General features: G+C 35.4%; 1 protein-coding gene across 7 annotated transcripts in view; it reads right to left on the reverse strand.

Annotated features, from left to right (window-relative positions):
* Positions 1-27,271, reverse strand: part of LOC149787231 (polyadenylate-binding protein 4-like) — a 48,845-nt gene that overhangs the window by 7,445 nt on the left and 14,129 nt on the right. For 6 of the 7 annotated variants that reach the window (XM_089977731.1, XM_089977736.1, XM_089977735.1 and 3 more), the window contains exons 5-8: positions 26,454-26,613; positions 24,305-24,379; positions 12,170-12,403; positions 1,808-2,011 (exon numbers count right to left, since the gene is read on the reverse strand). In XM_089977731.1, the coding sequence (XP_089833857.1) occupies positions 1,808-2,011; positions 12,170-12,403; positions 24,305-24,379; positions 26,454-26,613 (673 nt within the window). The remainder of the gene's footprint in view (positions 1-1,807; positions 2,012-12,169; positions 12,404-24,304; positions 24,380-26,453; positions 26,614-27,271) is intronic. The other variant, XM_089977737.1, reaches the window with a different exon arrangement.

Consider the following 27,271-nt stretch of genomic DNA (forward strand, 5'->3'; position numbering starts at 1 on the left):
CCCTCTTTAAATAAGGTCATTATTTTATATAAATGGGAATGCCTTCAAGCTGGGACACTCTCCTCTTCAATTATTTTGTGTGCAGTATTAGAGCACATAATTGTCAGGGACTTGTTTTGCACATTGAATCATTACAGGTCAGAGCTTAAGTTTTTTTTCTTCTACCTGTCAACATAAGTTAGAGTAACAGTGAACAATTTGCTTACAATAGTTTCCCCACAGCTATCCTGCATCCCATCTCTACCCATGATTCAGATGAATCATTGGTAAAAAAAAGCTGACAATATTAGGAGTACAATGATTTGTCAACACTCATAATCAGGATCATAATATGCCCTAATATTTTAAGTCTGCATTAAAGTCTGCAATAATAGTCACACCCAGATAACTGCATAACACAAAACATCCAACTGCAACGAAATGGGCAATAACTCTTAAAAACAAGACCACACTCGTTTTTCAACAGGTTTGTCTTTTGATGATAACCATAATGCATGTACCAAGTTGGCATAAAACAAAATGCATGACTTATATAGTTGATCTAATGAGCCGCAAGACAAACGACAGCGTTAACTGGAAGAAAACTTGTGTATGCAAGTGATTTATTGATATGCTCATTATCAGGTGATGACCAAAATGTTTACCAAGGTTTTATTAAAATCCATAAAAAGCATGTGGACTTAGTGTGCTAACATGATTGTCTCATACAATGCATTAAGCTAAAACAAGAGGCAAAAATTCTACAAAAAAATGAATATGCACACTAATCTGTTGACATATGCATCTTCAGATGACTACCGTGTTATGTAAAAAGAAATGCAAGACAAACGAGAGTGTGCTTCATAAATGAATGGACAGATATGAGTAATATACATAAAAAATGATCGCAAACACAGGTGTCATGATGAGTGTGCATCAACCGGAATACAATGAGCTCCATTACTGTAAAAACATTTCTGAAACTTTGAATGAAATTTGGTTTCTTCTTTCTTGATTCATCTAACCTGGTATCTGATACCGTTTTACAATTATCATCCTCCATTTTGCTACAGATTTCACTTCATCCTTCACTTTCTTTATTCTGAAGCAACCAACAATTTTCCTCCCAGCTACGCTTGATCCACCTTCTGGTAATATGAAAATGAGCGATATTTCCAAGCATGCATGCTTTAGTATTAATGTACATATGTATATATTGAAACCGACAAGTATTTTGATCAAATAATTATCCTCACTTTCTAATTCATTTTTGTTTATGCTTTATATCCAGTTTATCTAAACAGTAAATAAGTTTTATATTACCCAGAATCATTTTATAAGTCCAAAATCTGAACTAATTTGTAGTTGTTCCCACATTTGACTGATTTCCAAGTTTAAAAATTCATGACATTATTGTGTGATTTTCACATTCTGAGATGCTGATAGCATCTCTAAGTCACTGTCCAGTTAAACTTCTATGGAATGACCAATAATGCATGCACTGCCCTGTACATTTCAATACTGACGTGATTTACCGTACAATATTATCCACATAGAATGCCCCATGTCTGGTGATGTAGACGTAATTCACTATACAATGAAACCTGTCTACAAATGACCGCTCTTAGATGTATTCAGCACAATTTCTAGTTATTACTGTGCATGTCTAGCTAAAGACAGTTTCCACAAACTATTACAGTAGAGCCAAAATGCAATTATCTCCTGTTGTAATTTGTAAAATTAGTCCCAGAATTGTTCAAGTAAAAGCTGCAAAGGTATGCAAAAGTAAAAAACTGAATATTTGCCAAAGGTTTCCTTCGTGCACTACCTGTATCCTCATGCTGGCTATCCGCTGCATGTACTGGGAGGCAAGGTGGGCCTTGCGGTCCTCTTTACGCTGAGCTAAAGCCACATACAACTGCTTTGCTACCACAATGCGACCGTTCATCTCAGTCATAGCCTTAGTTGCCTCTTCAGGTGAACTGAAGCGCACAAAGCCAAAGCCCCTGGTTCTTCCATTCTCAGTCATGACCTGTAATAAAGAAATTGCTATTCGGAACATGAATACAAATGGTACAAGGTCAGTAAATGATTTTGACAAACTTCTAGGAGTATTATGCCATTAAATTCATAAATAGTACATGTTACATACTGTTGAATTGTTATGTTGATATGTAGTAACCATAAATAGTACATGGTACATACTGTTGAATTTTCATGTTGATATACAGTAATCACAAATAGTACATGGTACATGCTGTTGAATTTTTATGTTGATATATAGTAATCTTAAATAGTATATGGTACATGCTGTTGAATTTTCATGTTGATATATAGTAATCACAAATAGTACATGGTACATACTGTTGAATTTTCATGTTGATATATAGCAATTGAATTTTCATGTTGATATATAGTAATCACAAATAGTACATGGTACATGCTGTTGAATTTTTGTGTTGATATGTAGTAACCATAAATAGTACATGGTACATACTGTTGAATTGTTATGTTGATATGTAGTAACCATAAACAGTACATGGTACATACTGTTGAACTGTTATGTTGATATCTAGTAACCATAAATAGTACATGGTACATACTGTTGAATTGTTATGCTGATATCTAGTAACCATAAATAGTACATGGTACATGCTGTTGAATTTTCATGTTGATATATAGTAACCATAAATAGTACATGGTACATACTGTTGAATTGTTATGTTGATATGTAGTAACCATAAATAGTACATGGTACATACTGTCGAATTTTCATGTTGATATATAGTAATCACAAATAGTACATGGTACATGCTGTTGAATTTTCGTGTTGATATGTAGTCATCATAAATAGTACATGGTACATACTCTTGAATTTTCGTGTTGATATGTAGTAATCATAAATAGTACATGGTACATACTGTTGGATTTTTTTTTAAAACAGCTGAATTCAAATTCATAGTCACCTAAATTGCTCAAGGAAATAAAAGTGCAATTAAAGCAAAATCTGTGAATGTAATTTGCTTCACTGCACTTTATATGTAACATGAGAAGATCTAAACTTAAAGGGAATTGTCACCAATTAAACATCAATCTTTTTATAATTGACTTCTTATTCATCAATTCATTCACTTTTACAATTTCCAGTATGAAAGGATCAAACTTCAGTGCCCAAATCACAACTGATAGATGGTTGTCGAATGGTGTGACTAATATCAGTTTTCTTTGCTACTGTCAATCACTCATGCTTATTAGAGGATATGGTTTTGAATATTTGTATTTTCTCACTATTTTTTGTTATATTTCATGTTTGGAAATAAATTCCTTGATTTCTGAATGGATTTTACACCAGTGCAGTGAGGTGTAGTTACATTCATCTCTCAAAAGTAAACGATCACTAGGAATCAGAACATACTGGTAATTTAAAAAAAAGGACAGAGAATTTGGAGAGAATGAAAGCTTTTGTATATATGAGTGTATATAGTTTACTTTAAAAGAAGTGAAAGAAAACATCAGCTTTGAACTCCAATCAACAGAAATTTAATAATCACCCCAAACAATGGAGCATACTGCAAATGTATATAGATTTCAAGTAGAGAAATATTTTCTTCCAAAACCTTGAGAGAAAAAAAACCCATAAAAATGACAACATAGATTTGTAGCCAAGGCTCAAAATGGTTTGAGAAAAATGAGACAGTTTAAAACTGCTGCCAGCTTTTGTGCCTTTGTATCATGTTAAACATAACTTTATTTTATCTTTGCTACTTTTCTTGATTTTTGGGTGGCCAACACACTATAAATGGAACAAGGATATGGTGAAACTGGCAACACATTCTTCAAGAAGTACATGCAATGTCTTTACTTCAAAATCTCAATAAAACTTCCTGATAATTGTTCTTTTTGACATATCTGCAGAACTTTTTGAGTAGAAATGGCAAGCAAGAAAGAAAAAAGGCCCAAGTGTACCTTATATCATTCAACTTGGCAACTGACAACTGTAAGCTTGAGAAAAAACAATTTTCATGCATATAGTGTATTACGAATATATGGTCTTAAAATAATTAACAGAAAAGAGTGAAAAGCAACAAGCTGTGTAAAATTCAACAAATAATTTAATTCTTACAATCCAAGTGAAAAAGAAAATAAAGAACTTAAGGTATTTAAAATTAAATCCCAACACAATCCTAGTGTTACCAACACAAGTTCTAATAATAAAAGTTCTGAATAAACTTTAGTGGAACTCCAAATTAAGTCCAACACCAAAAGTGTTGATGTATCTGTGGTGGACTGTATTGTGGATTTGTGCCAAAAGTATCTTATTAAATCAGAGTAATATAAATGCAGCTTTGAATTCACTATAAATCCTAGTGCATGTACGTCTCTGTCCAAGAATCTTATTTGTTAATGAGCACTCTGTATTTCCAGAGAAAAATCACTTTAGTTAAATAATTTGAAGAAATAAATTCCAGCCCAAATGAACAACTGGACACAACAATAATACACTGATTCTGCTAGATCTTAAAGAATGAATAAATGTTTTCTTTAGTAACAAGATTATATAGTACCCTACTTAACCTCAAGTCACAATTAGCATTTTCTAATAAATGGAAAATTTCAATCAGGAAGGTTCTAAATGTTTACAAGATAAAAATGTTAGTTATAATTAGAAAGTCTGTTACTAAAATTATAATATAGAACCTGGGCTACATCAAATATACCAGGGGAATCCCAGTAACCTAGACCCAGACCCACATAAACATGATTACTAATATTAATAATAATCGTAATGTTAAACCGATAAACATAGAGAATATTTTAGCTATGTGTTAAATGTCTGTAGAATTGAAAAAAGTCAAAATTCAAATCAAGTAGACAATAAACTGATTTTGGACAAGGTTAAGTCCAACATACAATGTTATATTACAATAGCATATAATGAAATAAAAAACAAAATTTAAAAAAGTAACAACAAACAGTGCAAATTAAATATAATACTTAACAAGTGAATCTGGAATTTTAAAAAAAGATTGGAGTACTTAATTGCCTCATTATCTCTTAGGCCTAAAAAAATATCAGTGTTTCTAGTTCCAAGCTAAACAATATTTTACACCCAATTTTTTGCCTTTGAAAAAAAGACCTTTTTTCAGTACTACTTAACAACACAATCATTAACAACACTTCTACAAAAATGTCTGTATAATTACTTGCACATCTGATATAACTTGCTTTAAATCTGAACCAGAGGCAAATATAGCTATTACTGGATCAAGCTTTCTGGATCTTGTAGTAAGTGCCAAAACCTCCCACAAGGTACCCAAAATCTACTGGTAGAAATAGTAAATATTTAAATGAAAATTATGTTTAATACTGTTACCTACAACTGAAATATCACAACATTCAGAAATGGCTCAAATTGGGGGGGGGGGTAAGTTTTATTTTATGGTCCAAAAACTTTAAAGGTAGGCATTTAGAAATTAGAAACTCCACATATTTAGATTAATGACAGTGATTACATCTGGAATCAATTCAGGATTTTTTTTGTTGATGTTAGAGGGTTTTTAACACCATTTTTCAGCACATGATAGACTATACATGGTGGCCAATATAAATGGTGGAGGAAGAACCCAGGAAAATCCCAGAAAGAACCACTGACCCACAAGAAGCTACTGGCAAGCTTTCTCATGTACCCACTTGGCAGAGCCCAAGACTTGAACCCACACAGACAGACATGAGATGGCAGTCATCCATAAAGATGAGCGCTTTAGACTATTTGGCTACTCGTTGCTCCTGAAGCAGTTCAGGAGAAAAGCATATTGGGTTATTGTTTCATTAAACAATAAAACTACAAAATATAAATTTTAAGTAACAACATTTTGTAAATGTAATGCCATAAATTAAAGAACATGCATGTGGTAACATAAAAACAACATATAGACCTCAAGCTATTCAATGTTAATGACTTCTGATAAATTTACTGCCAAGAATCCTATTTTGACGTCACTGAAAAATCTCATACCTGATCAATGGTGGTAAGTTAGGAAAGCAAATATCTTTGTTGTAGGAGGCATCTGACTTAATTCAATAATAATTACTGGAATGTTTGAGAAAATGAAAGCTCAATCACATGAATTTGCCTGCCTAACTTGTCAAAATATCACACCCACTGAATAAAAAAATAACAAAGACACGTCTATAAATATATTCTGTCCTAATTCAAAAATGTTTCCTGTTAAACCAATATAATTAAATAAGGTGTTTATTTATTTATTACTAGACACTAGACACCCACAAGTCTGACTTTGCCATTGGGCTTGGTACCAGATAAAGCCTTAAGTAAAGCCCTGGCGAATTCAGTTTGCAAACTCTCTCCACTGGTCACATGATAAGAGACAATGGTATCCCTAAAAAATCTCTACTTTCGTTGAATCTTTTGGATTTTCTGTGAATGAAGGCAGACATGTGATCTGTTGGAATTTCTGTGAATGAAGGCAGACATGTTATCTGTTGGAATTTCTGTGAATGAAGGCAGACATGTGATCTGTTGGAATTTCTGTGAATGAAGGCAGACATGTGATCTGTTGGAATTTCTGTGACTGAAGGCAGACATGTGATCTGTTGGAATTTCTGTGAATGAAGGCAGAGATGGGATCTGTTGGAATTTCTGTGACTGAAGGCAGACATGTGATCTGTTGGAATTTCTGTGAATGAAGGCAGAGATGGGATCTATTGGAATCTCTGTAACTGACAACTTGGATCACCCAGTCATTGTTGGGAAAAGCTTAATTCCATGAAGACTAAACCCACAAGTAGTAATTCCATTGGAAAATATCCATCACTTGGTATTAAGCAATTCACTTTTGTAAATTGGTAAATACCCATGTGATGTTTCTTTGACCTAATCATATTTGCCATATGTGTAAAATTCACACTGTTCTCAGAGGTATTTGACATACACATCAAGCCCAATATCTTTTTGTAACCAGAAACAACTTTCATGTTTTTATTCTTCTTGCTGGTTCCTCCAATTCCAACCACAATCAAATACATTTTAGATCAATGTCCCACATATTCTTTAGTTGGTTTACCTGAGCATCTTTAAATGTGCCAGGAACCTTTTAATTGGTGTTACTAAACATCAGGTGATCTTCTAAAAAAATCGTTGTTATCATTCGCTCATGAGTGTGCTTGATGTGATATCTGAATAAACATCAGTTTATATCAACAGCAAGTCTGTGTGTGTATAAAGCATCCTGAAAAAACTGTTTTATCTTAATAAAACTCATATTTAAGCAATTTTGGCAAGCATTGATGAATTAAAATAAATAGGTTTTGTCAGCTTGAGTTTTGCTTTTTTGCTAATGAACAGCAACAAGACCACCATCAAAAATCTTTTGCATTTGAAATGCTATATCAGCAAAGGGCCTCCAAAGCTTTTCTTGTTCACTATCATTAACAAGGTCAACTTGAACCCATTTAAAAAAAAATGTCAACTTGTCCAATATGTAACTATTCACGAGTTTAAAGAAATCTTTTACAAAGCATTTGTGGCTCATGTGTGACAATCCATATTCATCGGAATATATTAATGTTATGCATGCACTTGATGGATTTTAATTACACATGTTCTTAATCCTAAATAAACTTATGCTCCAATTGTTCATGATTATACACAGATAAGATGACAACCACCCACCAGGCACTGACAACACTTCTGGTGCTTGTCACAAGATGAAGCCGGGTTGGGACTGGATTAAGATGACAACCACCCCCCAGGCACTGACAACACTTCTGGTGCTTGTCACAAGATGAAGCCAGGTTGGGACTGGATTAAGATGACAACCACCCACCAGGCACTGACAACACTTCTGGTGCTTGTCACAAGATGAAGCCGGGTTGGGACTGGATTAAGATGACAACCACCCCCCAGGCACTGACAACACTTCTGGTGCTTGTCACAAGATGAAGCCAGGTTGGGACTGGATTAAGATGACAACCACCCACCAGGCACTGACAACACTTCTGGTGCTTGTCACAAGATGAAGCCGGGTTGGGACTGGATTAAGATGACAACCACCCCCCAGGCACTGACAACACTTCTGGTGCTTGTCACAAGATGAAGCCAGGTTGGGACTGGATTAAGATGACAACCACCCACCAGGCACTGACAACACTTCTGGTGCTTGTCACAAGATGAAGCCGGGTTGGGACTGGATTAAGATGACAACCACCCACCAGGCACTGACAACACTTCTGGTGCTTGTCACAAGATGAAGCCGGGTTGGGACTGGATTAGTGAAGACATCCAAAGCAACTGCATTAATAAAATGTTCATTTATAACCGCAAATTAAATATTAACAAATCTGACACTATTATTAAAAAAAAGATAAGGAAAATTATAAAGTTCCTAACATGGAACTATCAACAACAAGTAACTCAGTGAGAAAACTCAAACATGAATTTAACGAATGGAATTTTAAACAAACGTGAATTACTTCCTATCACCAATCAACAAATAAATGTATATGATCTATACCCCAATATAAACAAGGTCTTATTAAACACCAAGGGATATGGATGAATTGATGAATCTATCACTCATATAACGATATTGAAAAGGGAATGCATGAAATCATGAATTTATCGCTCATATAACGATATTGAAATGGGAATGCATGAAAGTATGAATCTATCGTTCATATAACGATATTGAAATGGGAATGCATGAAATTATGAATCTATCATTCATATAACGATATTGAAATGGGACTGCACGTAATTTTGCTGATCAACAGCAATAGTGAAAATAACAATAACATGGAACACGTAATATACGTATAACTATCGTGGTGCCCATTTGATGTCCAAGATGTATCCCTGATTCCACTTGCTCTAGTCAATGGTCAAAGGAGCACCCACACATGGTCCACCCCTCTCAGTCTGTTGAAGGATCCCTCAAGAGCCCTCACATTCAACACAGACCTGATGGTCATAAAGCCTTGGTCCCATGCATCAAGAACACCAGTACACTCTTCCGAACCAACATCACCAGACACAGCATACATGTCACAAGAAACCACACAGTGTTCTGTGACTCCACCTCACCAAACCATATATAAGGCAGCTAAAATTATAACAACTAAACCGTGTAGTTCATATGACACGGTTAAGTACTTCTGCATTGATATATGTTGCGCATGCACGCACATGAATTCGTTACCCATTAATCATTCAATGCATGCAGCATATAATTAAATTCAATTTGTCTGTTCAGTTACAACAAATAGCTAACTCAAACTAGACAATAGTATTTCTAATATCATGGTGTTGTATGACCTAGGTATTGACTCTCTGTAGAATTTAGAATAAATTCTTAAAACATCTAATATATGAAACAATTATGTCATATAAAACAAATAGTAATAAAGAATACAAACTTAAATTTCAATACCTCTACAGGTGGAGATTTGCTCCCATAAAGAGGTAAGCTTTCTGACAAGACTCGTCATAGTGTAATTTGTTTATAGAGAATTTGCTCTATATGTATATTAGCTGTGACAGATATGCGCAGCTAGGTACTTAAGTGTTCACTGCAGGCAATGTGCACATGCAGCATGGATTGAGTCATGCTTAGTATTTCGAAATAACTAGAGCCGAAAAAATAAACCACCCTCGGGTGACACTGTACGCAGCAACGAAACCCAAGTACATTTTTGATCACATATTGATATAAATCATACACAATTTCATGACAGTGCTAATGGATTCATAATGGTGGTAGTGAATTACTTCAACTTCAAAGAAGTATGCATGGTTGCTCTTGCTGTTTATATGTTTACGAACGTCAATATGTGATGGATGAATCCATGAAAATCCAGCAACATGAAATGCTGCATCATTGCCCAACCATAAAGGTTATTGGTTTATAGATACATGATATGTCTGTTAGTGGCAGCAGGGTCATATCAGTCTATACATGGGATGGATATCAATGACTTGCCACTGACATTCCACCATGAAGTGAGTTCTTGATAAACAGATCACTAACAGTAAACAGTTCAACTTTTTTGCTTTTTGATAAAAATACATTCCACGTAATTCCTGGCAATGAGAAGTAATGTGCAGGGTCTAATTTAAACACTTGAATAGCGGTGTCATGAAATTTTTCAAATACATCAGTGAGTAATAACATATAGGTACACAAATAATAGTCATCCATATTCTTGCAATCTAATGCTGACCAAACTTTGCATGTCCCTAATCTTTTTTCTGAAATACCTTCACATGATGACTGCTCCAGTGGCCTAGTGGTTAGAGTGTCCATCTTAGATGTGGAAAAAGTCATGGTTTTGAACCCCGGTAGAGTCGTACCAAAGACTTACAAAAATGGTATTAACAGCAGTGCCTTGCCTGGTGCTCAACATTAAGAGGTTAGTGTTAGGACTGGTTGTCCTGGTGTCAAGATAATGTGACTGGGTGGGACATCATGCAACATGTCTGCAGCATGATGCCCCAATTCTGACATCATTATAAACTGCCACACTGCAGACATCATAGCAATATGATTGACAAATTGTTTAAGCTGTATTAAAAATCCAAATCACACAGACACACACACGTATGCTTTCGATTGTTGACTTTCAGTAAATTAGTCCCAATTACACATGTACTCATACAGGTGAATAATCTTTCTAGTTAACATGTTAGTGTTAACAGTATCATATATCGACTAGTAATTTTAATGTTTTCTGTTACTAAATTGTTAACAAATTTATTTTGAAACTGTAATGAATTCATAAATTGTAACTGTCTGAGATTAAATGTATATATTTCCATATTGTTTGGAATAACACATATTGGTGCTTTTGACACTGATGCAGCTATTTACATTATTAAGTGGCCATCATACAAACTGTGAAATACTAGAGGAACTTTTATCTGACTAGATTTAATTGATAATTGTAAACTACATGCACTGTGTGCAGCTGTTTTATATGCACCAGTTATGTAACAGTACTCATGAACAGTGCTTCTACTTCAGTCACCGCTCCTGTGGCCTAAGTAGTTAGAGTGTATGTCTTGGATGCAGAAGGTCATAGGTTCAAACCCTCACCAAGTCACACCAAAGACTTCTAAAAATGGTACTAGCGGCTGCCTCATTTGGCGCTCAGTATTAAGAGGTTAGTGTTAGGACTGGTTGAGCCAGTGTCAATATAAACTGGCACACTGCAGATATTGAAGCAATGTCACCGATTTTGTTTTAAAACTACATTAAAAATCCAAATCACATGCACACTACTTTCATTTACACTTAAGTTTCATTAAAAGGAACCATTACAAATCCAGCAATGAGTGGCCTCAGAAAATTTATTAATATTATCATTAGTCATAATCATGTTGGTGGGCAAACAGAGATCCTGTCAAATCCATTTTTCCTTAACTACAATCTACTTATTAAGGAGCATCCAACTTAAGTCCTTACTAATATCAGTGACTCAGCCTGCCCATCACATCTGACAACAATGGAACAAAATCAGCATGGGACTTATTCAACAACTTGTGTTGTACTTTATTATATTTGTTAGTTCCTTGTCTTTGAAACCGTTGGTTCTTTGAAACCGTTGGTTGGGAAAATTTATCATCAAATTGTATGTGGCAGTAATAATCATTTCTCCTGATACCAGAATCAACACATGATGTCTAATAAACATACTTGAGATACCTTTCTTACCTCTCCAATAATTTGAGAACTCCATTTTACAATTCTATCCTGATTGTTTGAACTTTTTAAAAGGCCAATTATCAACTGGTTTTATAAGTTAGATGACATGTATAGATCAAGCAGGCATTTCACATGATAAACATGTGCAGGTATTCTTATATCCTGACCAATTCCACTTTATCAAATATGTAAAGCTTGATCCAGACCAAACCTGAACAAGTTAAAATCCAGATTTGACCACAATGACTGTATCTGCGTAATTCCTGTTATTATTCTGTAAGTCCATAATTAAAGTATACTTTCAGTAGGACATACAATCCAATCACAGAGGTTGACAAGTCTGCAGCTTTTCCTGGTCAGAATTAAATCTATTCTTACTCAAGATTTTTACTTTCAAATCCAGAATAGATTTTGAAGATACCGATTATGTTTTTGCTTGAATCAATATCCAACTATTAGTTTTTACAAACCCTGGCACTGGTGATTGTCCCAAACTGGGAAAACTCCTTCCGTAGACGTTCATCATCAATGACATCATCCAGATTCTTTACATACAAATTGACACCCTGGTAACTATTGATGCGCTCTATTCTGATGCGTTCGAATTTCTCCTTCAGCACAGCCAGTCTCTCAGCCTTCTTTTGGGCACGACCAGCAAACAGCACTTTGCCGCCGAGTTCCTTGCCATTCATTTCTTCTACAGCCTTTCAGAGTGAAAATGAAAAGAATCATGTTTCATTTTTAAATATACACTGACTAAGAGAGATCTGCAATGAACTTTATGTAAAAACTATACACAAGATGAAACGAAGCTACTTTGTGAAGATGCAAGTTCAGGTGTTCCATTACTTGCCTTTAACAGGATGCCTATTACTACCTGGGTTACATTTTGAAAGTCCCAACCTTAAATACTGAAAGTCTGAAATGTTCAGTGCTTAATTATTTAAGTGCAAGCACATCAGTACATTGTGTGTTGTATTTGTGATAGCCAGCAGATGCCAGAAACATGTACAGATCTTTGAGATTGGTAGATAATTCATTTTTTATTTTGACTGTAAGGAAAAGACATCAAGAATAAGCAAGTCCAGACTTGGTATGATCATAAGTAATGTGGAGAGAGAGAAATAGTTACCTATTGAAAGAACAATATTTTTACAAGACATTATTTATTCTTTATTCAGAATGCATTTAATCTATTATACTAGACAATTACTATATATATATATATATATATATATATATATATATATATATATATATATATATATATATATACACACACACATTAAAAATAATATGGCATTTAAAGTGTTGGTATAAAGCAAATTCATATACCAAAACTAATGGTACCGGTATATCAAATTGTGATCCACCGATGGGGCAATAATACAAATATACAAATATTCTTTCAACTGCAGGCCTATAGATCAGTGATGAATTTCTACTCATTCATTAATCATAAATGACATGAAAATAATGATAAAAAGTATTAACAGTCTGTTTTCTATATGAAATTAAAATGGTACACAATTTCATCGGAACCATTTTTTTTTCTCTATATCCCCTCTCACCTGTCGTATGTAAGGGACAGAATAAAGAAACAGCAAAAATCTGGAGTGAGAGAGAAAAACATGGCACAGGAAAAAAACAATGAATGTGAACTTGTACCAAATAACTTACAGTAATCTGGTTCATCGTAATGGTATGTTTACGCTTTCCTTGGGATCTAATGACAGTGTTCATAATATCAATGATACACAGTTGCAATCGCCAGTTGACACTAAGCCTACATGTTAAATTTGTCATTTATGAGCTTACAAGTTACACATACTGTAGCGTATTTAATGCTTTGTTGTTGTTGATTCTTAAACCTATTATAATGTTCTAAAACTTGATTATTAATTACTAAATATAGAAAAGTCCAAATGGTCCCCCCATCCCACCTCTCTTTCTCTCTCTCTCTCTCTCTCTCTCTCTCTCTCTCTCTGGATTATCATAGCTAGATACAGGTGAAAATTTATGAAAATACGAGCACTGAGGATTTTTGCTTGTGTAATACAACAATGCCTCTGGACCTATGAATGATGGTAAAGTTTAGTCAAACCATCCAAAGGAGAGAGACAGAGAGACAGTGAGACAGAGAGAGAGCAGTGGTGTCACTAGGAGGGTGCAGACCACACCAGTTGACACCATCAGAGGGGGTGACACCAAAATGACTGTCTAAAAAATGTTGAATTTTTGTGCAGGAAGGAGGTCCATGGGGGTGACACCATGAGGTACTGCACTAGGTGACACCAACCCTAGTGATGCCACTGATAGAGAGAGAGAGAATTTTATAATCTTTAGAAAAGCAGTATAATGACTTAGATGAACTGTCAATATATTAAAATATTTTAATTACTTTTTGCTGGTTTGTCATTTCGCTTAGTTTCTATTCCATGCTAATTTCCATATGCCGGTACATGAATGCCTGACAGTTCAGGTTCAGTGTACAAGTGGCTAACCATGTTTATAGTGCACTACTTTCTTCATAAAAACCATGTTTGTAGTGCACTACTTTCTTCATAAAAACCATGTTTGTAGTGCACTACTTTCTTCATGAAAATCATGTTTGTAGTGCACTACTTTCTTCACAAAAACCATATTTCATGTTTAAATCATGAGTGTCTCTTATATTGATTTAATAAATGTGAATAAAATAAGAATATCAAAAAGAAAACAATCAACTTATCAATTTGCATATGTGATAATGAACAAGAAAATTCCTAGAACTATAATTTGTACGGGCACACTCACAGGGATGTGAGGAGTTCATTCGTGTGGTCAATACACAGTTACCAGGAGCATATTGTAACTCCATTCAAAGTGCAAATATGTGTATTTGTATGTGATATAAATGAAATATATGTATAGTATGTATGCTGTATCAATGATGCACCACTCGTATAAATATTTCATTAAAAGGAAACTCGGCAAGCCTCGTTTACTTTTAATGAAAAATGTATACATTTTATACATCATTGATACAGCACACATACTAAACGTACCTCATATATATACTTTTTAATTATTGGCAAATAATTATCTTATAGCACTGCATCTTCTAGGAACACTAAATACTGACTAGATAGCTGATACACTAGCACAAAATATTGACAACAATTTTGTTGATTATATTTGTTATGAAAACTATGGTTTCAATGTTTTTCTATTTGTATTTTGTTTCCTTTATCTTTGTCCAATACTGAATGGTCCATATGCTTGGACACCGGAATGCTATTCAAAACATTTCTGATATAATGGATTTGTAGAAGAAGTTATTGAGTTTCTTTTCATATTTTGTAACCCATATCAGATGGCAGATTGATGTTTCACAAATTTAAGAGGCCTTCATGACAAAATGTTTTCAGTAAAAATTTAGTAAAATTCTGTTCATTTGCCTTTGGAGAAATGTTGATTTAAAGGCTTATGTATTTTTGGGAACAGTGGCCATATCTGATGGCAAAACTATATATTTGTAAACATTTTAAAACCAATTTTTACAAGAATTTAGTTTCTAAACCGCAGTTTCTAAGAGGTCAACTTCAAGTGCAAAGGGTAATGGCATTATTGGCATATATTTGAAAATCCTTTGTGCCAGGATGCTTTCTGCCAAATTTGGTTAAATTCTGTTTATCAATAACTCTTAAGTAAACACTGTTTAGTTTTAGTAATAACAACAGCCACGTTTGATGGAAACATTGGTGCAAATCTTTTGACTGCTCTCTGCCAAATTGGTCAAAATTGGTCCAGTGGTTTTCAAGAATTAGTTAAAAACAGTAACTGTTATTTGGACAAATGATGGATACAGGGTCATACCATAAGCTCACATGATGTTATTGTTAGGTGAGAGCTAAAAGTGAACTAGGAACACCTTTTCTAGGACTGGCATTAAAACCAACTAAAAGACTTATGAAGCTTCCTGGCTGTACATTTTCTGAGGTTATACTTGGAATTTTGACCTAAAACCTTGGATATCCAAGGTTTTTCCATCATTTTCCTAGATAAACCTGGGAAACCTCTGATAATGTTAATATTTTGTCCAAGGATTTATAAGCAAACCTCAGACATTATCTTGTACATCAAAAAATATGCTAGGAAATACCTTGGATAAAGCCTTGGACATGAGAACTTTGTTTATTTTTGGCTCAGAAAATCCTAGGAAATAAGAACTTAGTCACTTTTTAGCTTGAACATAGCTCAGAAATGTACACTTAGAAATGTTTTAGCTAGGAAATGGACGTGGTCTGTTTTAACTGTGCACTTGGAGATTTCTCTATATTTATTCAGAACATACTTTTACAGTTTATTAAAATGAATAATGTTTGTCATACCAAAACAACTAACAAGTCTATGATTTGAATAAAAAAATTGACTTATTAATGTTCATTGATTGATATGGGTTTTACATGTACCATCTCAGTTCAGGCAACATGGTGCCAAACAGGAATACATATTTTGGTTTTACATCTTTACATGGAGATAAAAATATGAGATAAAAAAGCAAAACCTATATACATGCTGGAATCCCCCCGTTAGAAAAATTCTTATTCATACGCTTTTAATCTCTTCACACAATCATCTTAGTGTAACACAGTGGTCCCAATTCTAATGCCCTGTAACCACACAGGACAACTGTTAAAATATACTTTCTAACAATTGAATCTAAAGTCAAGTCTACAGTGCGTAAAGGGTCAGATGACATTTTTCTTAAAATGTGTGTTTGTGTGTTAATTACAGGAATAGTAATTTAAAGATCCTGTTTAGATGGATAATAAACTACTACAGTATTAGTGTAAAAATGTTTTCTGAAAGTTTGCATGACACAGTTTATTTGCCACAATTTTCAGTCATATCGCTACGATGTCTGCTGAGTGGCAGTTTATAGCTGTTGTTGTTGTTATTGCATTTAATGCCATTTATCAGCACACAATAGGCTATACATGGCGGCCAGTATTAATGGTAGAGGAAGAACCCGGGAAAACCCCGGAAAGAACAACTGACCCACAAGAAGCTACTGGCAAGCTTTCTCACATACCCGCATTGGCTGAATCCGAGACTCGAACTGGCTCAGAGGTGAGATGGCAGTGATCCGTAACGGAGAGCGCTTTAAACCACTCGGCCACTCAGGGCCCCAGGCAGTTTATAGTAATGTCTAGCATTGGGCCAACATGCCAAACCACATGTTTTTTTTCAGCAATAAATGAGGATATATGTAGTTTTTCCCAAGTAATCAATTCCCATCACTAGAAAATGGCATGGAATGTATTGCATATTATTTGAAAAGTTTGCACTTTTTTTTAATTTAGGGTTGAAACAAGTAAAGATGCAAATCCACAATCACTAAAACCACCAAAGCAACAAAATAGACCACCAAGATGGTAACACCAAAAATCTCCAAGGTAAGATAAAGATGCTGGAAACTTTCTAAAATTATTTTTAAGCAACAAGCATTGTGTTGTATCTTTAAGGGCTGATTACAGTACAATGAAATTATAGGTATAACGGTACCAATTGCACAAGTCCAGGTGGGCAGAGCTAAAGGTGTAAGGAACATTGCATTTCAGAATTAAAGAACAACACTAGCTGTGACTGGTGCATTATGTAAGAGTTGCACTTTCTGTATGGCTTTAAAAAAAGTTGAGCCTCTTGGCAACATGTGAGTTTATGTTAATTTCTATCTAGATCATACTGTGTATTTTTTATGATTTTTTAAAAATATGGTACACATGGCTGAAAATGTGCTTGTTGTGACTAGATAACTCTTACCCCCATCTATTTCCAGCAGAGTTATCTCTCTTAAATGCAATGTAATATCTGGTTATGTCATTGTCAAATTGACAATCTAGCATTGTTCTCTATGACAGTGTGTGACATGCATACTAGGTAGCATATAAAATTTATTTATTTCACAAAACATTAGCATTGAGGTATATGGAAAAACAGTTGGTACTGTGATACCTTATAAGATAGTAATTCTGAATAATTTTAATAATATCTTTAAAGGGAAGCATCAGGATCTTATAATTGATTGAATACATTAGTTAGAACTTGTAAGACATTGAGCCAGGAACAGAATATAATCTTGACTACAATTTAGAATGATGGTCCCAAATTCAAAGAACAGTCCGTTATAGAAATATAGTATTTTAAGGTTTAATACCTTATTTTCATTACTAAAGGATTCCAAACATGATTTATAAATTGAAGGCTGCCAATAACAGTTATGTTATATGTGTACTATTTTTTTTATTAATTCATCACATCTTATATTTTCAACCACTATTTTTTTTTACAGGACTGATCCAAAAGAAATGACAGATTATCGAAGAGGTGATGATAAACAAGAAAATCAATGAAGTGCTAAAACTATAAAGAACCAGGATATAAATGAATGGATTTCAAAATTAAATGGACAATTTAGCACTAATGAAACCTTATGGATATTTTTTATATTTAGATCTTTTTAAAATTTTATTTGTACTTGTTGAACAAATTAAAAATAAAATGTATTCTTGTATTTGCTTCAATTCTTGGTCTGATGTTTTATGCCAGGGAGGTGTCCCAGGAACTCTTGGACGGTTTGTCTCAGAATGCTTGGAAACCATGGACATGTCTGAGGATTCAAAGGAAACCTTGGAGTAAAGGTTATAAAACACCTTGGAAGTCCAAGGTCAACCTCGGAGATTTGACAACAAAAACCTTTGACACTGGTATAAAAAAAATTTGTCCTTGGACTACTACCTCAGAAAGTCAGCAACCAATGCTCTGAGGTTTTTCCAAGGAACATTTGTCCAAGATTTCTAAGGAAACCTCGGAATATGTACAGCCAAGTTCTGTGATTCTGCTTAGGACTTTTTTCTATCCAATACTAATGCATAGTGAAGGTCCTCCAATTGATGGAGATAAGTCTACAGCAAGACTCAAACTAGCATGCAAAGAAATGACTAGGAATGAATGTAGATTAGTTTAGAGAAGGAGTCGAACTAGCTTGCAAAGAAGTGACTAGGATCACTTTTTAATTGAGACAACATTTTAAGCATCTGAACAGTTTCCACTTTACAGACTGATTTGGAAATGATGGATTAAGTTGCATCCCTCTCACTCCCTACAACTGTTTGCAACTGCTGTCAAATAGTTATCATGTAGCAAAATTTTATTTTGGACAAAATAACTGAATTTTATGTCTGAGCAAAATATAACCATTTCAGCAGTGTCTATTTCACAGCATGATTTGAAAATACCCCCCCTGAAAACATGGATTAAGTTGCATCGCTACAACCATCTGCAACGGCTGTCAACAGGTTATCATGTAACAGCTAAGAAACTAAGTGAGGTAGAAAATACTGCAGACTGTGCCAAAGTGCTTCATCAAAATTTAAAACCAATCATTTTCGACAAACTCACTGAATTTTATGTCTGAGCACAAAAATAACTACATCATTGGTATTTCCAAAACCAGTACAGATTTTCCGAAATTCAGCCTGATAGCTTCTAAATAATTAGCTTTGATTTTATGAACTTGTAAGTGCCTGAGGGATCACATGAGATGGAACTGGTCACATGATCAGTCAGTCTTTAGAGCATGATCAGCTTGGATGCCACAGAGAACAACAATAGGATGGGATATGCATGAAGATAATTAATTTGCATATGGGTGGACATGTGATCCCTCAGGCACTTACAGGTCCATAAAATCCCAATCAAACTGCAACTTTGGTAAGTCTTGTTTAATTGTGAAATTTTATTTCCCTGTAAGTGCCTCGAGATCCCATGAGATTTCAGAGTTTACACATCCAAGCACAACAATGTAGAAAAAATAAAGTAAAAATAAAGTAAAATATATATTTGTGATACTAGATAAAACTATAAAGAACAATATATAAGCATCTCAGATTGAATTAAAAAATGTTATGGCTGGGACTTCCCAAGCACAGCACTGCTGTAATCTAAGCCATCCAATACAGGTTTATGATAGAACTTGCGGAAAGTGCAATCATTACTCCATCTTACAGTCTCAATAATAGTATGCAAAGACAGTTTCATTGTAGCTGTAGCAGTGCTTGATGCAGCTCTAGTGCTGTGGGCCCCAAAAATGGATGTATCAATTCCTGCCTCCTTCATAACAGTCTTAATCGACTAGCTATGGTACTTTGAGCAACAGCTTTTAAAGGAGGTTGGGTACTTGTCAATGATTTTTTTCTCATTTTCCCAAAGGGAAGAAGTTCTACTGATGTATTCTTGTAGGTTTCAACTATACATAGTCTTTTATCATGATACACAGAAAAAGTCATTTGTGATAGATGTTGACTAGGTTTACTTTGCTTCAAAAGGTCCCTAATTATGACAACTTTATCAGAAAAAATAGTAATATCATCAATATTTATGACATGCAAAGTCTGACATCTGTGGCCACTAAGTAAGGCCAACAGGATAACTAGTTTCTCAGTCACTTGTTTCAAAGAAATGTTTCCCAAGGGAAACAATTTTTCCAGATGCTGAATCACAGTTCTCACATCCCAGGTTATGCCATATCTTGGCAAACATGGCCTACGTAGAAAAACTCCTCTCAAAAATCTTTCTATGAGCACATTATTACCTAGGTCAACACTACTACTCAATTTAACTAAACTAGATATAGCAGATCTGGCAGTGTTGATGGAGCTGTAACCTAAACCAGAGTCAAACAGCTCTGTCAGGAAAGCCAGGACCAAATCTACAGGTGGATCAAGGGGATCAATATGTTTCCCAACCGAAAAGTGCAACCATTTCTGGAGATGTGTCCAATATTGTTTCCTTGTAGATTCTCTCCACAAGTCAAGTATGACACTGGCAGCTTGTCCTGATATGCCTTTATGGAAAAAGGCTTTCCTGATAAGCGAAACACTGCTAGGTAGGTTTTCCACAGTTGATGTTTCTTGAGTGGATCCTGAGGCAAGGTCAACAGGAAGCAAATCTGTGGAAGAATGTACGATTGCTGAATAATTTGTAGCAAATGGCAGGGAAACCAGGGCTGTGTTGTCCAAAATGGTGCTACAAGAACCACTTCTGCACAGTTGTCTACTATCTTCTGAAGAAAACATCCCACCTGGCTGAAAGGTGGGAACATATATAAAATTAGGTCTGACCACGTCATAGAGAAAGTATCAATGGCCCATGCATGTGGGTCTGGTCTATATGACACGTATTTGTGAATTTGAGGATTCAATCTAAAGGCAAACATATCAATATAAAACTGTCCAAATATTGCATAAATTTTATTAAAAGATTGCTTTGTTTAACATCCACTCTGCATCATCATTGAAATTCCTAGATAGGTGATCTGCTTCTACATTATTCTTCCCAGGAAGATGGCAAGCACTCAACCAAATCTGTCTTTCTATAACCAAATCCAAATAGCATGGGCCATTTGATCTAATAATCTCTTCCTATGTCCCATTTTGTTAATGTAGGCAACAGCTACAGTATTATCAATGAAGATCCTAATGTGTACATTATATTTGTATCTACAAAGAGACTTTAATGTCAGGAAGCAGGCCTACAATTCTAAAACATTGATGTGGCCCATTTTCTCAGTACTACTCCAGCAACCACCAGTTTTAACATCGTCTGTCTCGTTTGCCCCTCCCCATCCTATAAGAGAACTGTCAATTTTGATAATAATGTTTGGGTTACCTCTGCAAATAGGCTTAAAACTGATTTTAACATTTTGGATCCATCATTTAACTGTATCTTTAGCACTGCTGGAAAGAGAAATTGATGCATCATAATTGCCCTTATGCATTTTCAGTAATCTGTCTTTTTCCTTTTCCAAAGGTTTGTAGTAGAGAGGGGCATATTCTAAGCCTGGCTCACTAGCAACCATTGTGCCTATTAATTGTGCTAATTCACAAATAGTCAAATGTTTCCGCTTCAACACTGTTTCACAAAACTCAATCAATGCCTGTGCCTTTCCCTCAGTCAATCTAGCCATCATATTTACTGAATTAATGAGAAATCCCACAAAGCTGATAGTTTGTGTAGGTTGCAAAATGGATTTAGTTGGGTGTAATGTAAATCCTAAATTGTCCAATAATGCAGCAGTATGGTACACATTGTTTTGACACTCTGAGTATGTTGAACCTAGAAGAAGACTATCATCCAAATAGACAACATTGAGATAACCCATCTTACGCAGGGAAGAAAAAACAGGCTTCATTATTTTGGTGTATACTCGTGGTGCAGATGCCAGTCATTTGGTAAACAGGTGTACTGATAAAATTGTCCTTTCCAGTGAAAGCATAAATATTTGTGAAAAGCAATGTCAACTGGCATAGAGTAATATGCATCTTTTAGGTCAATAGAAGCAAAAAAAAAATCTTTACAAACCATGGTCAGTGCTGTTTTTAATGTCTCCACTTTAAAATGGTGATGTACCACATGTGCATTGAAAGCATGCAGGTTATGAATAACCCGGATGTTCCCATCATGCTTTTCTCTAGTGAAAATGTTAGACAAGTACTTTACCCAGGCAAAGTTTATTCTCTCCAATACTCCCTTTTTCAGCAGTTTATCAATTTCAGTTGTAATTACAGTGGATACTTTGTCAGAGAATTTTCTCTGTTTTGGAATAAAGTTTGGACTGGGCTGCTGCTGAGTTCGAGTTTATAACCTTTCAGATTAGATAAAATCCATGCATCAGAGGTTATGTTCTGCCATTTTTTAGCACACCGACTAACTTTACCAGCAACAAAATTTTCTGGCACATTATATAAGGCTGGGAAAGAAACTGTGCTTTCATGAATGGGAAAACTGCTACATACAGTTTTTGTGGAAGATGCAACACTGCCTCTGTTCACAAATCTTCAAGGCGGTTGTATGATCTCCTCTTTTTAAGGTTCTTTGTTCCCCGTTGTTATGGTTGCCATTGAAAGGGCTGGGACATGGCCCCAATCTTAAATAAAAAAGACTTGGGTCCTGCTTGAGCACCTTTATAATTTGAGTATCTTCCAGTGTTTGAAGCTGAAAGCTTTCCAGACAACTTGTTCCCCATCTGCTGAGCATCTGCAATATTTTTAACTTCTGTAGGCAGATCATCTCCAAACAGGAGGTAAGTTACCCTATTTTGGGGTGCACAGAGAGATTGATAACTGTAAAGGAATCCGGCTTGATCAGTTCTTTCCTCTTATGAGACATGTCACAAAATCCAAAAGAAAGCATCTGCAATACATCACCAGCATCTGCAAGCAGTTTATTTACATTTGTAGGTGTACCATCTAATATGTTATTTTGTAATTCATCCATGAGCCTGAGAAGGGGAACACTAGCTTTAGCTACAGTTCCTTGGAACTTTTGGAGCTTGGCATCCATTTGTTTTGTAGCTTTGTTTTGCCCAAATTCCGGGATTTACTTTAGGCACATTTAAATTTTGGGAATTTTGTGGCCTTAAATGTTTTTCGCTCAAATCCTTAAATTTATCCTGTGCTACTTGGGCCCTGAATCCTGCATTCACAACTTTGACTAAGCTCTCCTGAATGGGAGTCCCACAACGTTCGAGCACTTCATAAAGGTTGGAAAGTTCTTTCAGGGTGTCATTTCCTTCATTTTCTGAGGGTAAATTTGGTGGTGATGTTACTAAGTTTTAAAAGCCATGCTCGAAGTCATCGACATCTTCCTCACTTTCTGCACCGGTGTTAGAAAGATCACTTCCCTCGTAATGCTGAACTGTTTCTGTCCATACATGTTTTCATGTCAATTCATCAAATCCCCACATATCAGCCATGGGTTTTTTGCTACGACTGTCAATTTGTGACTTCAAAGTTGTTACCATAGCTGACAAATTTGTCAATAAATCAAGCTGACAGCCCCACATCACTTGATTGTGTGTCACTTGCTGTTCAATAAGACTGTCATCTGGGCACTGCCATTGTTGTGCAGAAGTCAAGTTTTCTGTCACCGACTCTCTCAAGATTTCACAGTCACATGACGAACTCGCTATTGATAATGGCATAGTCCCCTTATCTGTAGATGCAGGATTTCTCCTTGATTTTGATGCCACAACAGGGCTATCATTTAGCATAGTTGTTCCCCCTTGGGAATCATTGCGTCTTGTTGCAACCATGATGGAGAAATCTTTGGCCTTATCAGCTAAACGCTGCTTGGCTCTATTTTGCAATATTTCTTGCAATAGTCCATTCCCTGTATTGACAGGATACCTTTGGCTTTGTCTCAATTCCACCATTGTGCAAGGCTGTGCAAGAGACAACACACTCAAAAGCAATGAAACAATGAAGTACGGTACAGTTATGACTGTATAAGGCCTTTAAAATAGTAGAAGAAGTTTCTGTCCATGCTGATTCCAAATTTACGTGAAAGGTCAGCTGTCAATTACTGGAATCGTGAAATTTTAAATTTTGAGAAAAACACAAAGTCCTGACTCCTTGATGCTGGACCATTCACTGACTCATCACATGATCAATTCCATCTCATGTGATCCCAAGGCACTTACAGGGGAAATAAAATTAGCTTTGCAGACCATAGCAGACAACCCCACAATGACATCCATGCTTTGCAAATTACAGATTTACCCTTTCTGCTGACTCTGGCTCCTCAAAGCTGACAAAACCAAATCCACGCTTCTCCCCATCAAATGTTGTCATCACCTGTACAAGAGAAAACATACTTGCCATGTCACATGAAAAACACAGTTTTGGACACTCACCTCACCCCAACCACGATATGGATGTATTTAGAAAAACATTATATTGGACACTCAAAACCGATGAAATGGTCAGGCTTAGAAAAACACAATTTTGAACACACACACACACACACATACATACACACACCTGACATGGTCATGATTAGAAAAACAATTTCAGACACCCAAACACCCTGCCACCATGGTACAAGTGTATTTAGAAAAACAGTTTTCAGGAATCAAAGACCCAAAATTTTCCTCAACAATAAAAAATTCCCTATATTTCCTGACCACCATGATGTATGCGTGTAATCTGAAGAATGTAAGACCAGTAAACAGTCCTGCTCAAAGATCAACTAAACCTATCCTTAGATGATACAAAGTTAAGGCAGTCATAGATTTTTAATAAAAAGCACCACTGAGAGATTACTTAATTGGCTGACAATAACTAGAATGATGTGTTTTGTTACAATCAACAATCAACTGTAGCTGGCTGAAAATGTTTCTATATTTGGGGGGGGCGGGAATAACTAATTTGTACCATGGGCAAGGTCAGTGAGTAAAATGTAGATGGTTTCATATATGGCCTTCAAGATATGGTGCCATCACCACCAAATTTAACTTTGGAAATAGAAGGCAATGACATCTTCAAAGAGCTGCAATAATTTTATGAAGGAAACCAACACTGTGGACAGCTCATTGGTCTCCAGTTGTATTCTTCCCCAAACCTGGAAAGCCTTGTTGTGTAAAAGCATATGAGGACAAGCTGCCAGTGTCATACTCGATTCATGGAGAGAATCTATGAAGAAATAATATTGGACACATCTCCAGAAATGGTTGCAGTTTCAACTGGCAAACAAACTGACCCCTTCATCTACCTGTAAATACTGTCCTAGATTTCTTAACAGAGCTTCAAGATGCAGGTTTAGGTTATAGCTCCATTAACACTGCTAGATCAACTTTATCTTCTAAAATTAATGCAGACCAAGGTAATGGTGTTTATAAAAAGGTTTTTAGGAGGTGTCTTTCTTCATATGCCAAGTTTGCTGAAATATGGCATAACCTGGGATGAAAGCACTATGCTTCAGCATTTTAGAAACATTATTTCCCTTGAAGCATGCAACTCAGAAATTCATTATGCTGTTAGCCTTACATTGTGGCCAGAAATGCCAAACTCTGCATCTAATAAACATTGATGATGTTACTATTTTCTCTAATAGATTTGATGTTAGAATTAGAGACCTTTTCAAACAAGCTGCTTCAACCACTGCTGCAGCTCAGATGAAACTGCTTTTGCATACTATTGCTAAGATTGTAGGCTCTTAGAGGTTGTTGTTGTTGTTCTAGGGTTTAACGCCATTTTTCAGCACAAGATAGGCTATACATGGCGGCCAGTATAACTGGTGGAGGAAGAACCCTGGAAAACCCAGGGAAGAACCACCGACCCACGAGAAGCTACTGGCAGGCTTTCCCACGTACCCACGCTAGCCGAGCCTTGGACTCGAACGCACGCAGACAGAGGTGAGATGGCAGTGATCCGGAACGGTGAGCGCTTTAGACCACTCGGCCACTCGGGGCCCCACTCTTAGAGGTACATAAAATCCTAATCAAAATTATAATGACTTGTTAAGTCTTGTTTAATAGTGAAATTCTCGATAACCAACATGGGTACATGTCTAAAATGGTCTATCACTAATTTAAAGCATATTTTGGATTCGGATGCAATTAAAATGTTAAAATTATCTGTGCAAAACAAATGTTAACAGAAAAATACAATAATCATTTATAATCCAAAAATATGTCATTAAAGCTTTGTCATCTGGTTTCATGACTAATCTTTGATGAATTTTTATTAATAGTCACACTTTGAATCTAATTAGGTATCAAATATTCCAGTACTGAATCACATGCAAATGCATGATTGGCCAATGCATAATGCACCTGGCAATCAAGGTCTACAATTTCTTCCCTTTTTAATAATTCTGAGCAGACTGTGCAAATGTTAATGTTATACCTTTACCATGATGATTTGATACCTTTGCGCTGATGATTTTTCCATAGGGCTCAAACATATCCCGCAGGCCATCATCATCAACATCTTCTGAAAGGTTCCTGACATAAACATTGTTGAATTTCTTCACTTTAACTCCCATCATCTCCAACCGCTCACGTCGATTCATGAATCTACCTACAAAGCTGCAATACCAGGTATAGTGACAGAAATTAATTTAAATATTTAATGGATAATGAATGGAGGACAGGTACCCAGACTGAAATTTTAATTATGCTGTAATTCTTGCCAGTTCAAATTTTGGATTAAACTATCATTAACTACTAACAGATTTTACTAACTGCTTCAGCCCTACTATTGTGTTTTCATTAAGTCAGATTTACGCCTGCAAGGTACAAAGAGTCCCGAAAGGAAAGTGCCAACACATCCTAAGTTAGCACAATAAGCAAAGAGTATCAAAAGGAAATAGCAATAATCCTATGTTAACAAGATGCAAAGAGTTCCGAAAGGAAACTACCAATACATCCTAAGTTAACTAGATGCAAAGAGTCCCAAAATGAAAATATCAATACATCCTAAGTTAACAAGATGCAAAGAGTCCCAAAATGAAAATATCAATACATCCTAAGTTAACAAGATGCAAAGAGTCCCAAAATGAAAATATCAATACATCCTAAGTTAACAAGATGCAAAGAGTCCCAAAATGAAAATATCAATACATCCTAAGTTAACAAGATGCAAAGAGTCCCAAAATGAAAATATCAATACATCCTAAGTTAACAAGATGCAAAGAGTCCCAAAATGAAAATATCAATACATCCTAAGTTGGCATGATGCAAATTA

Source organism: Sinohyriopsis cumingii, chromosome 12, assembly GCF_028554795.1.
Source record: "Sinohyriopsis cumingii isolate HCF-2022 chromosome 12, ASM2855479v2, whole genome shotgun sequence".
Taxonomy (NCBI): Eukaryota; Metazoa; Mollusca; class Bivalvia; order Unionida; family Unionidae; genus Sinohyriopsis; species Sinohyriopsis cumingii.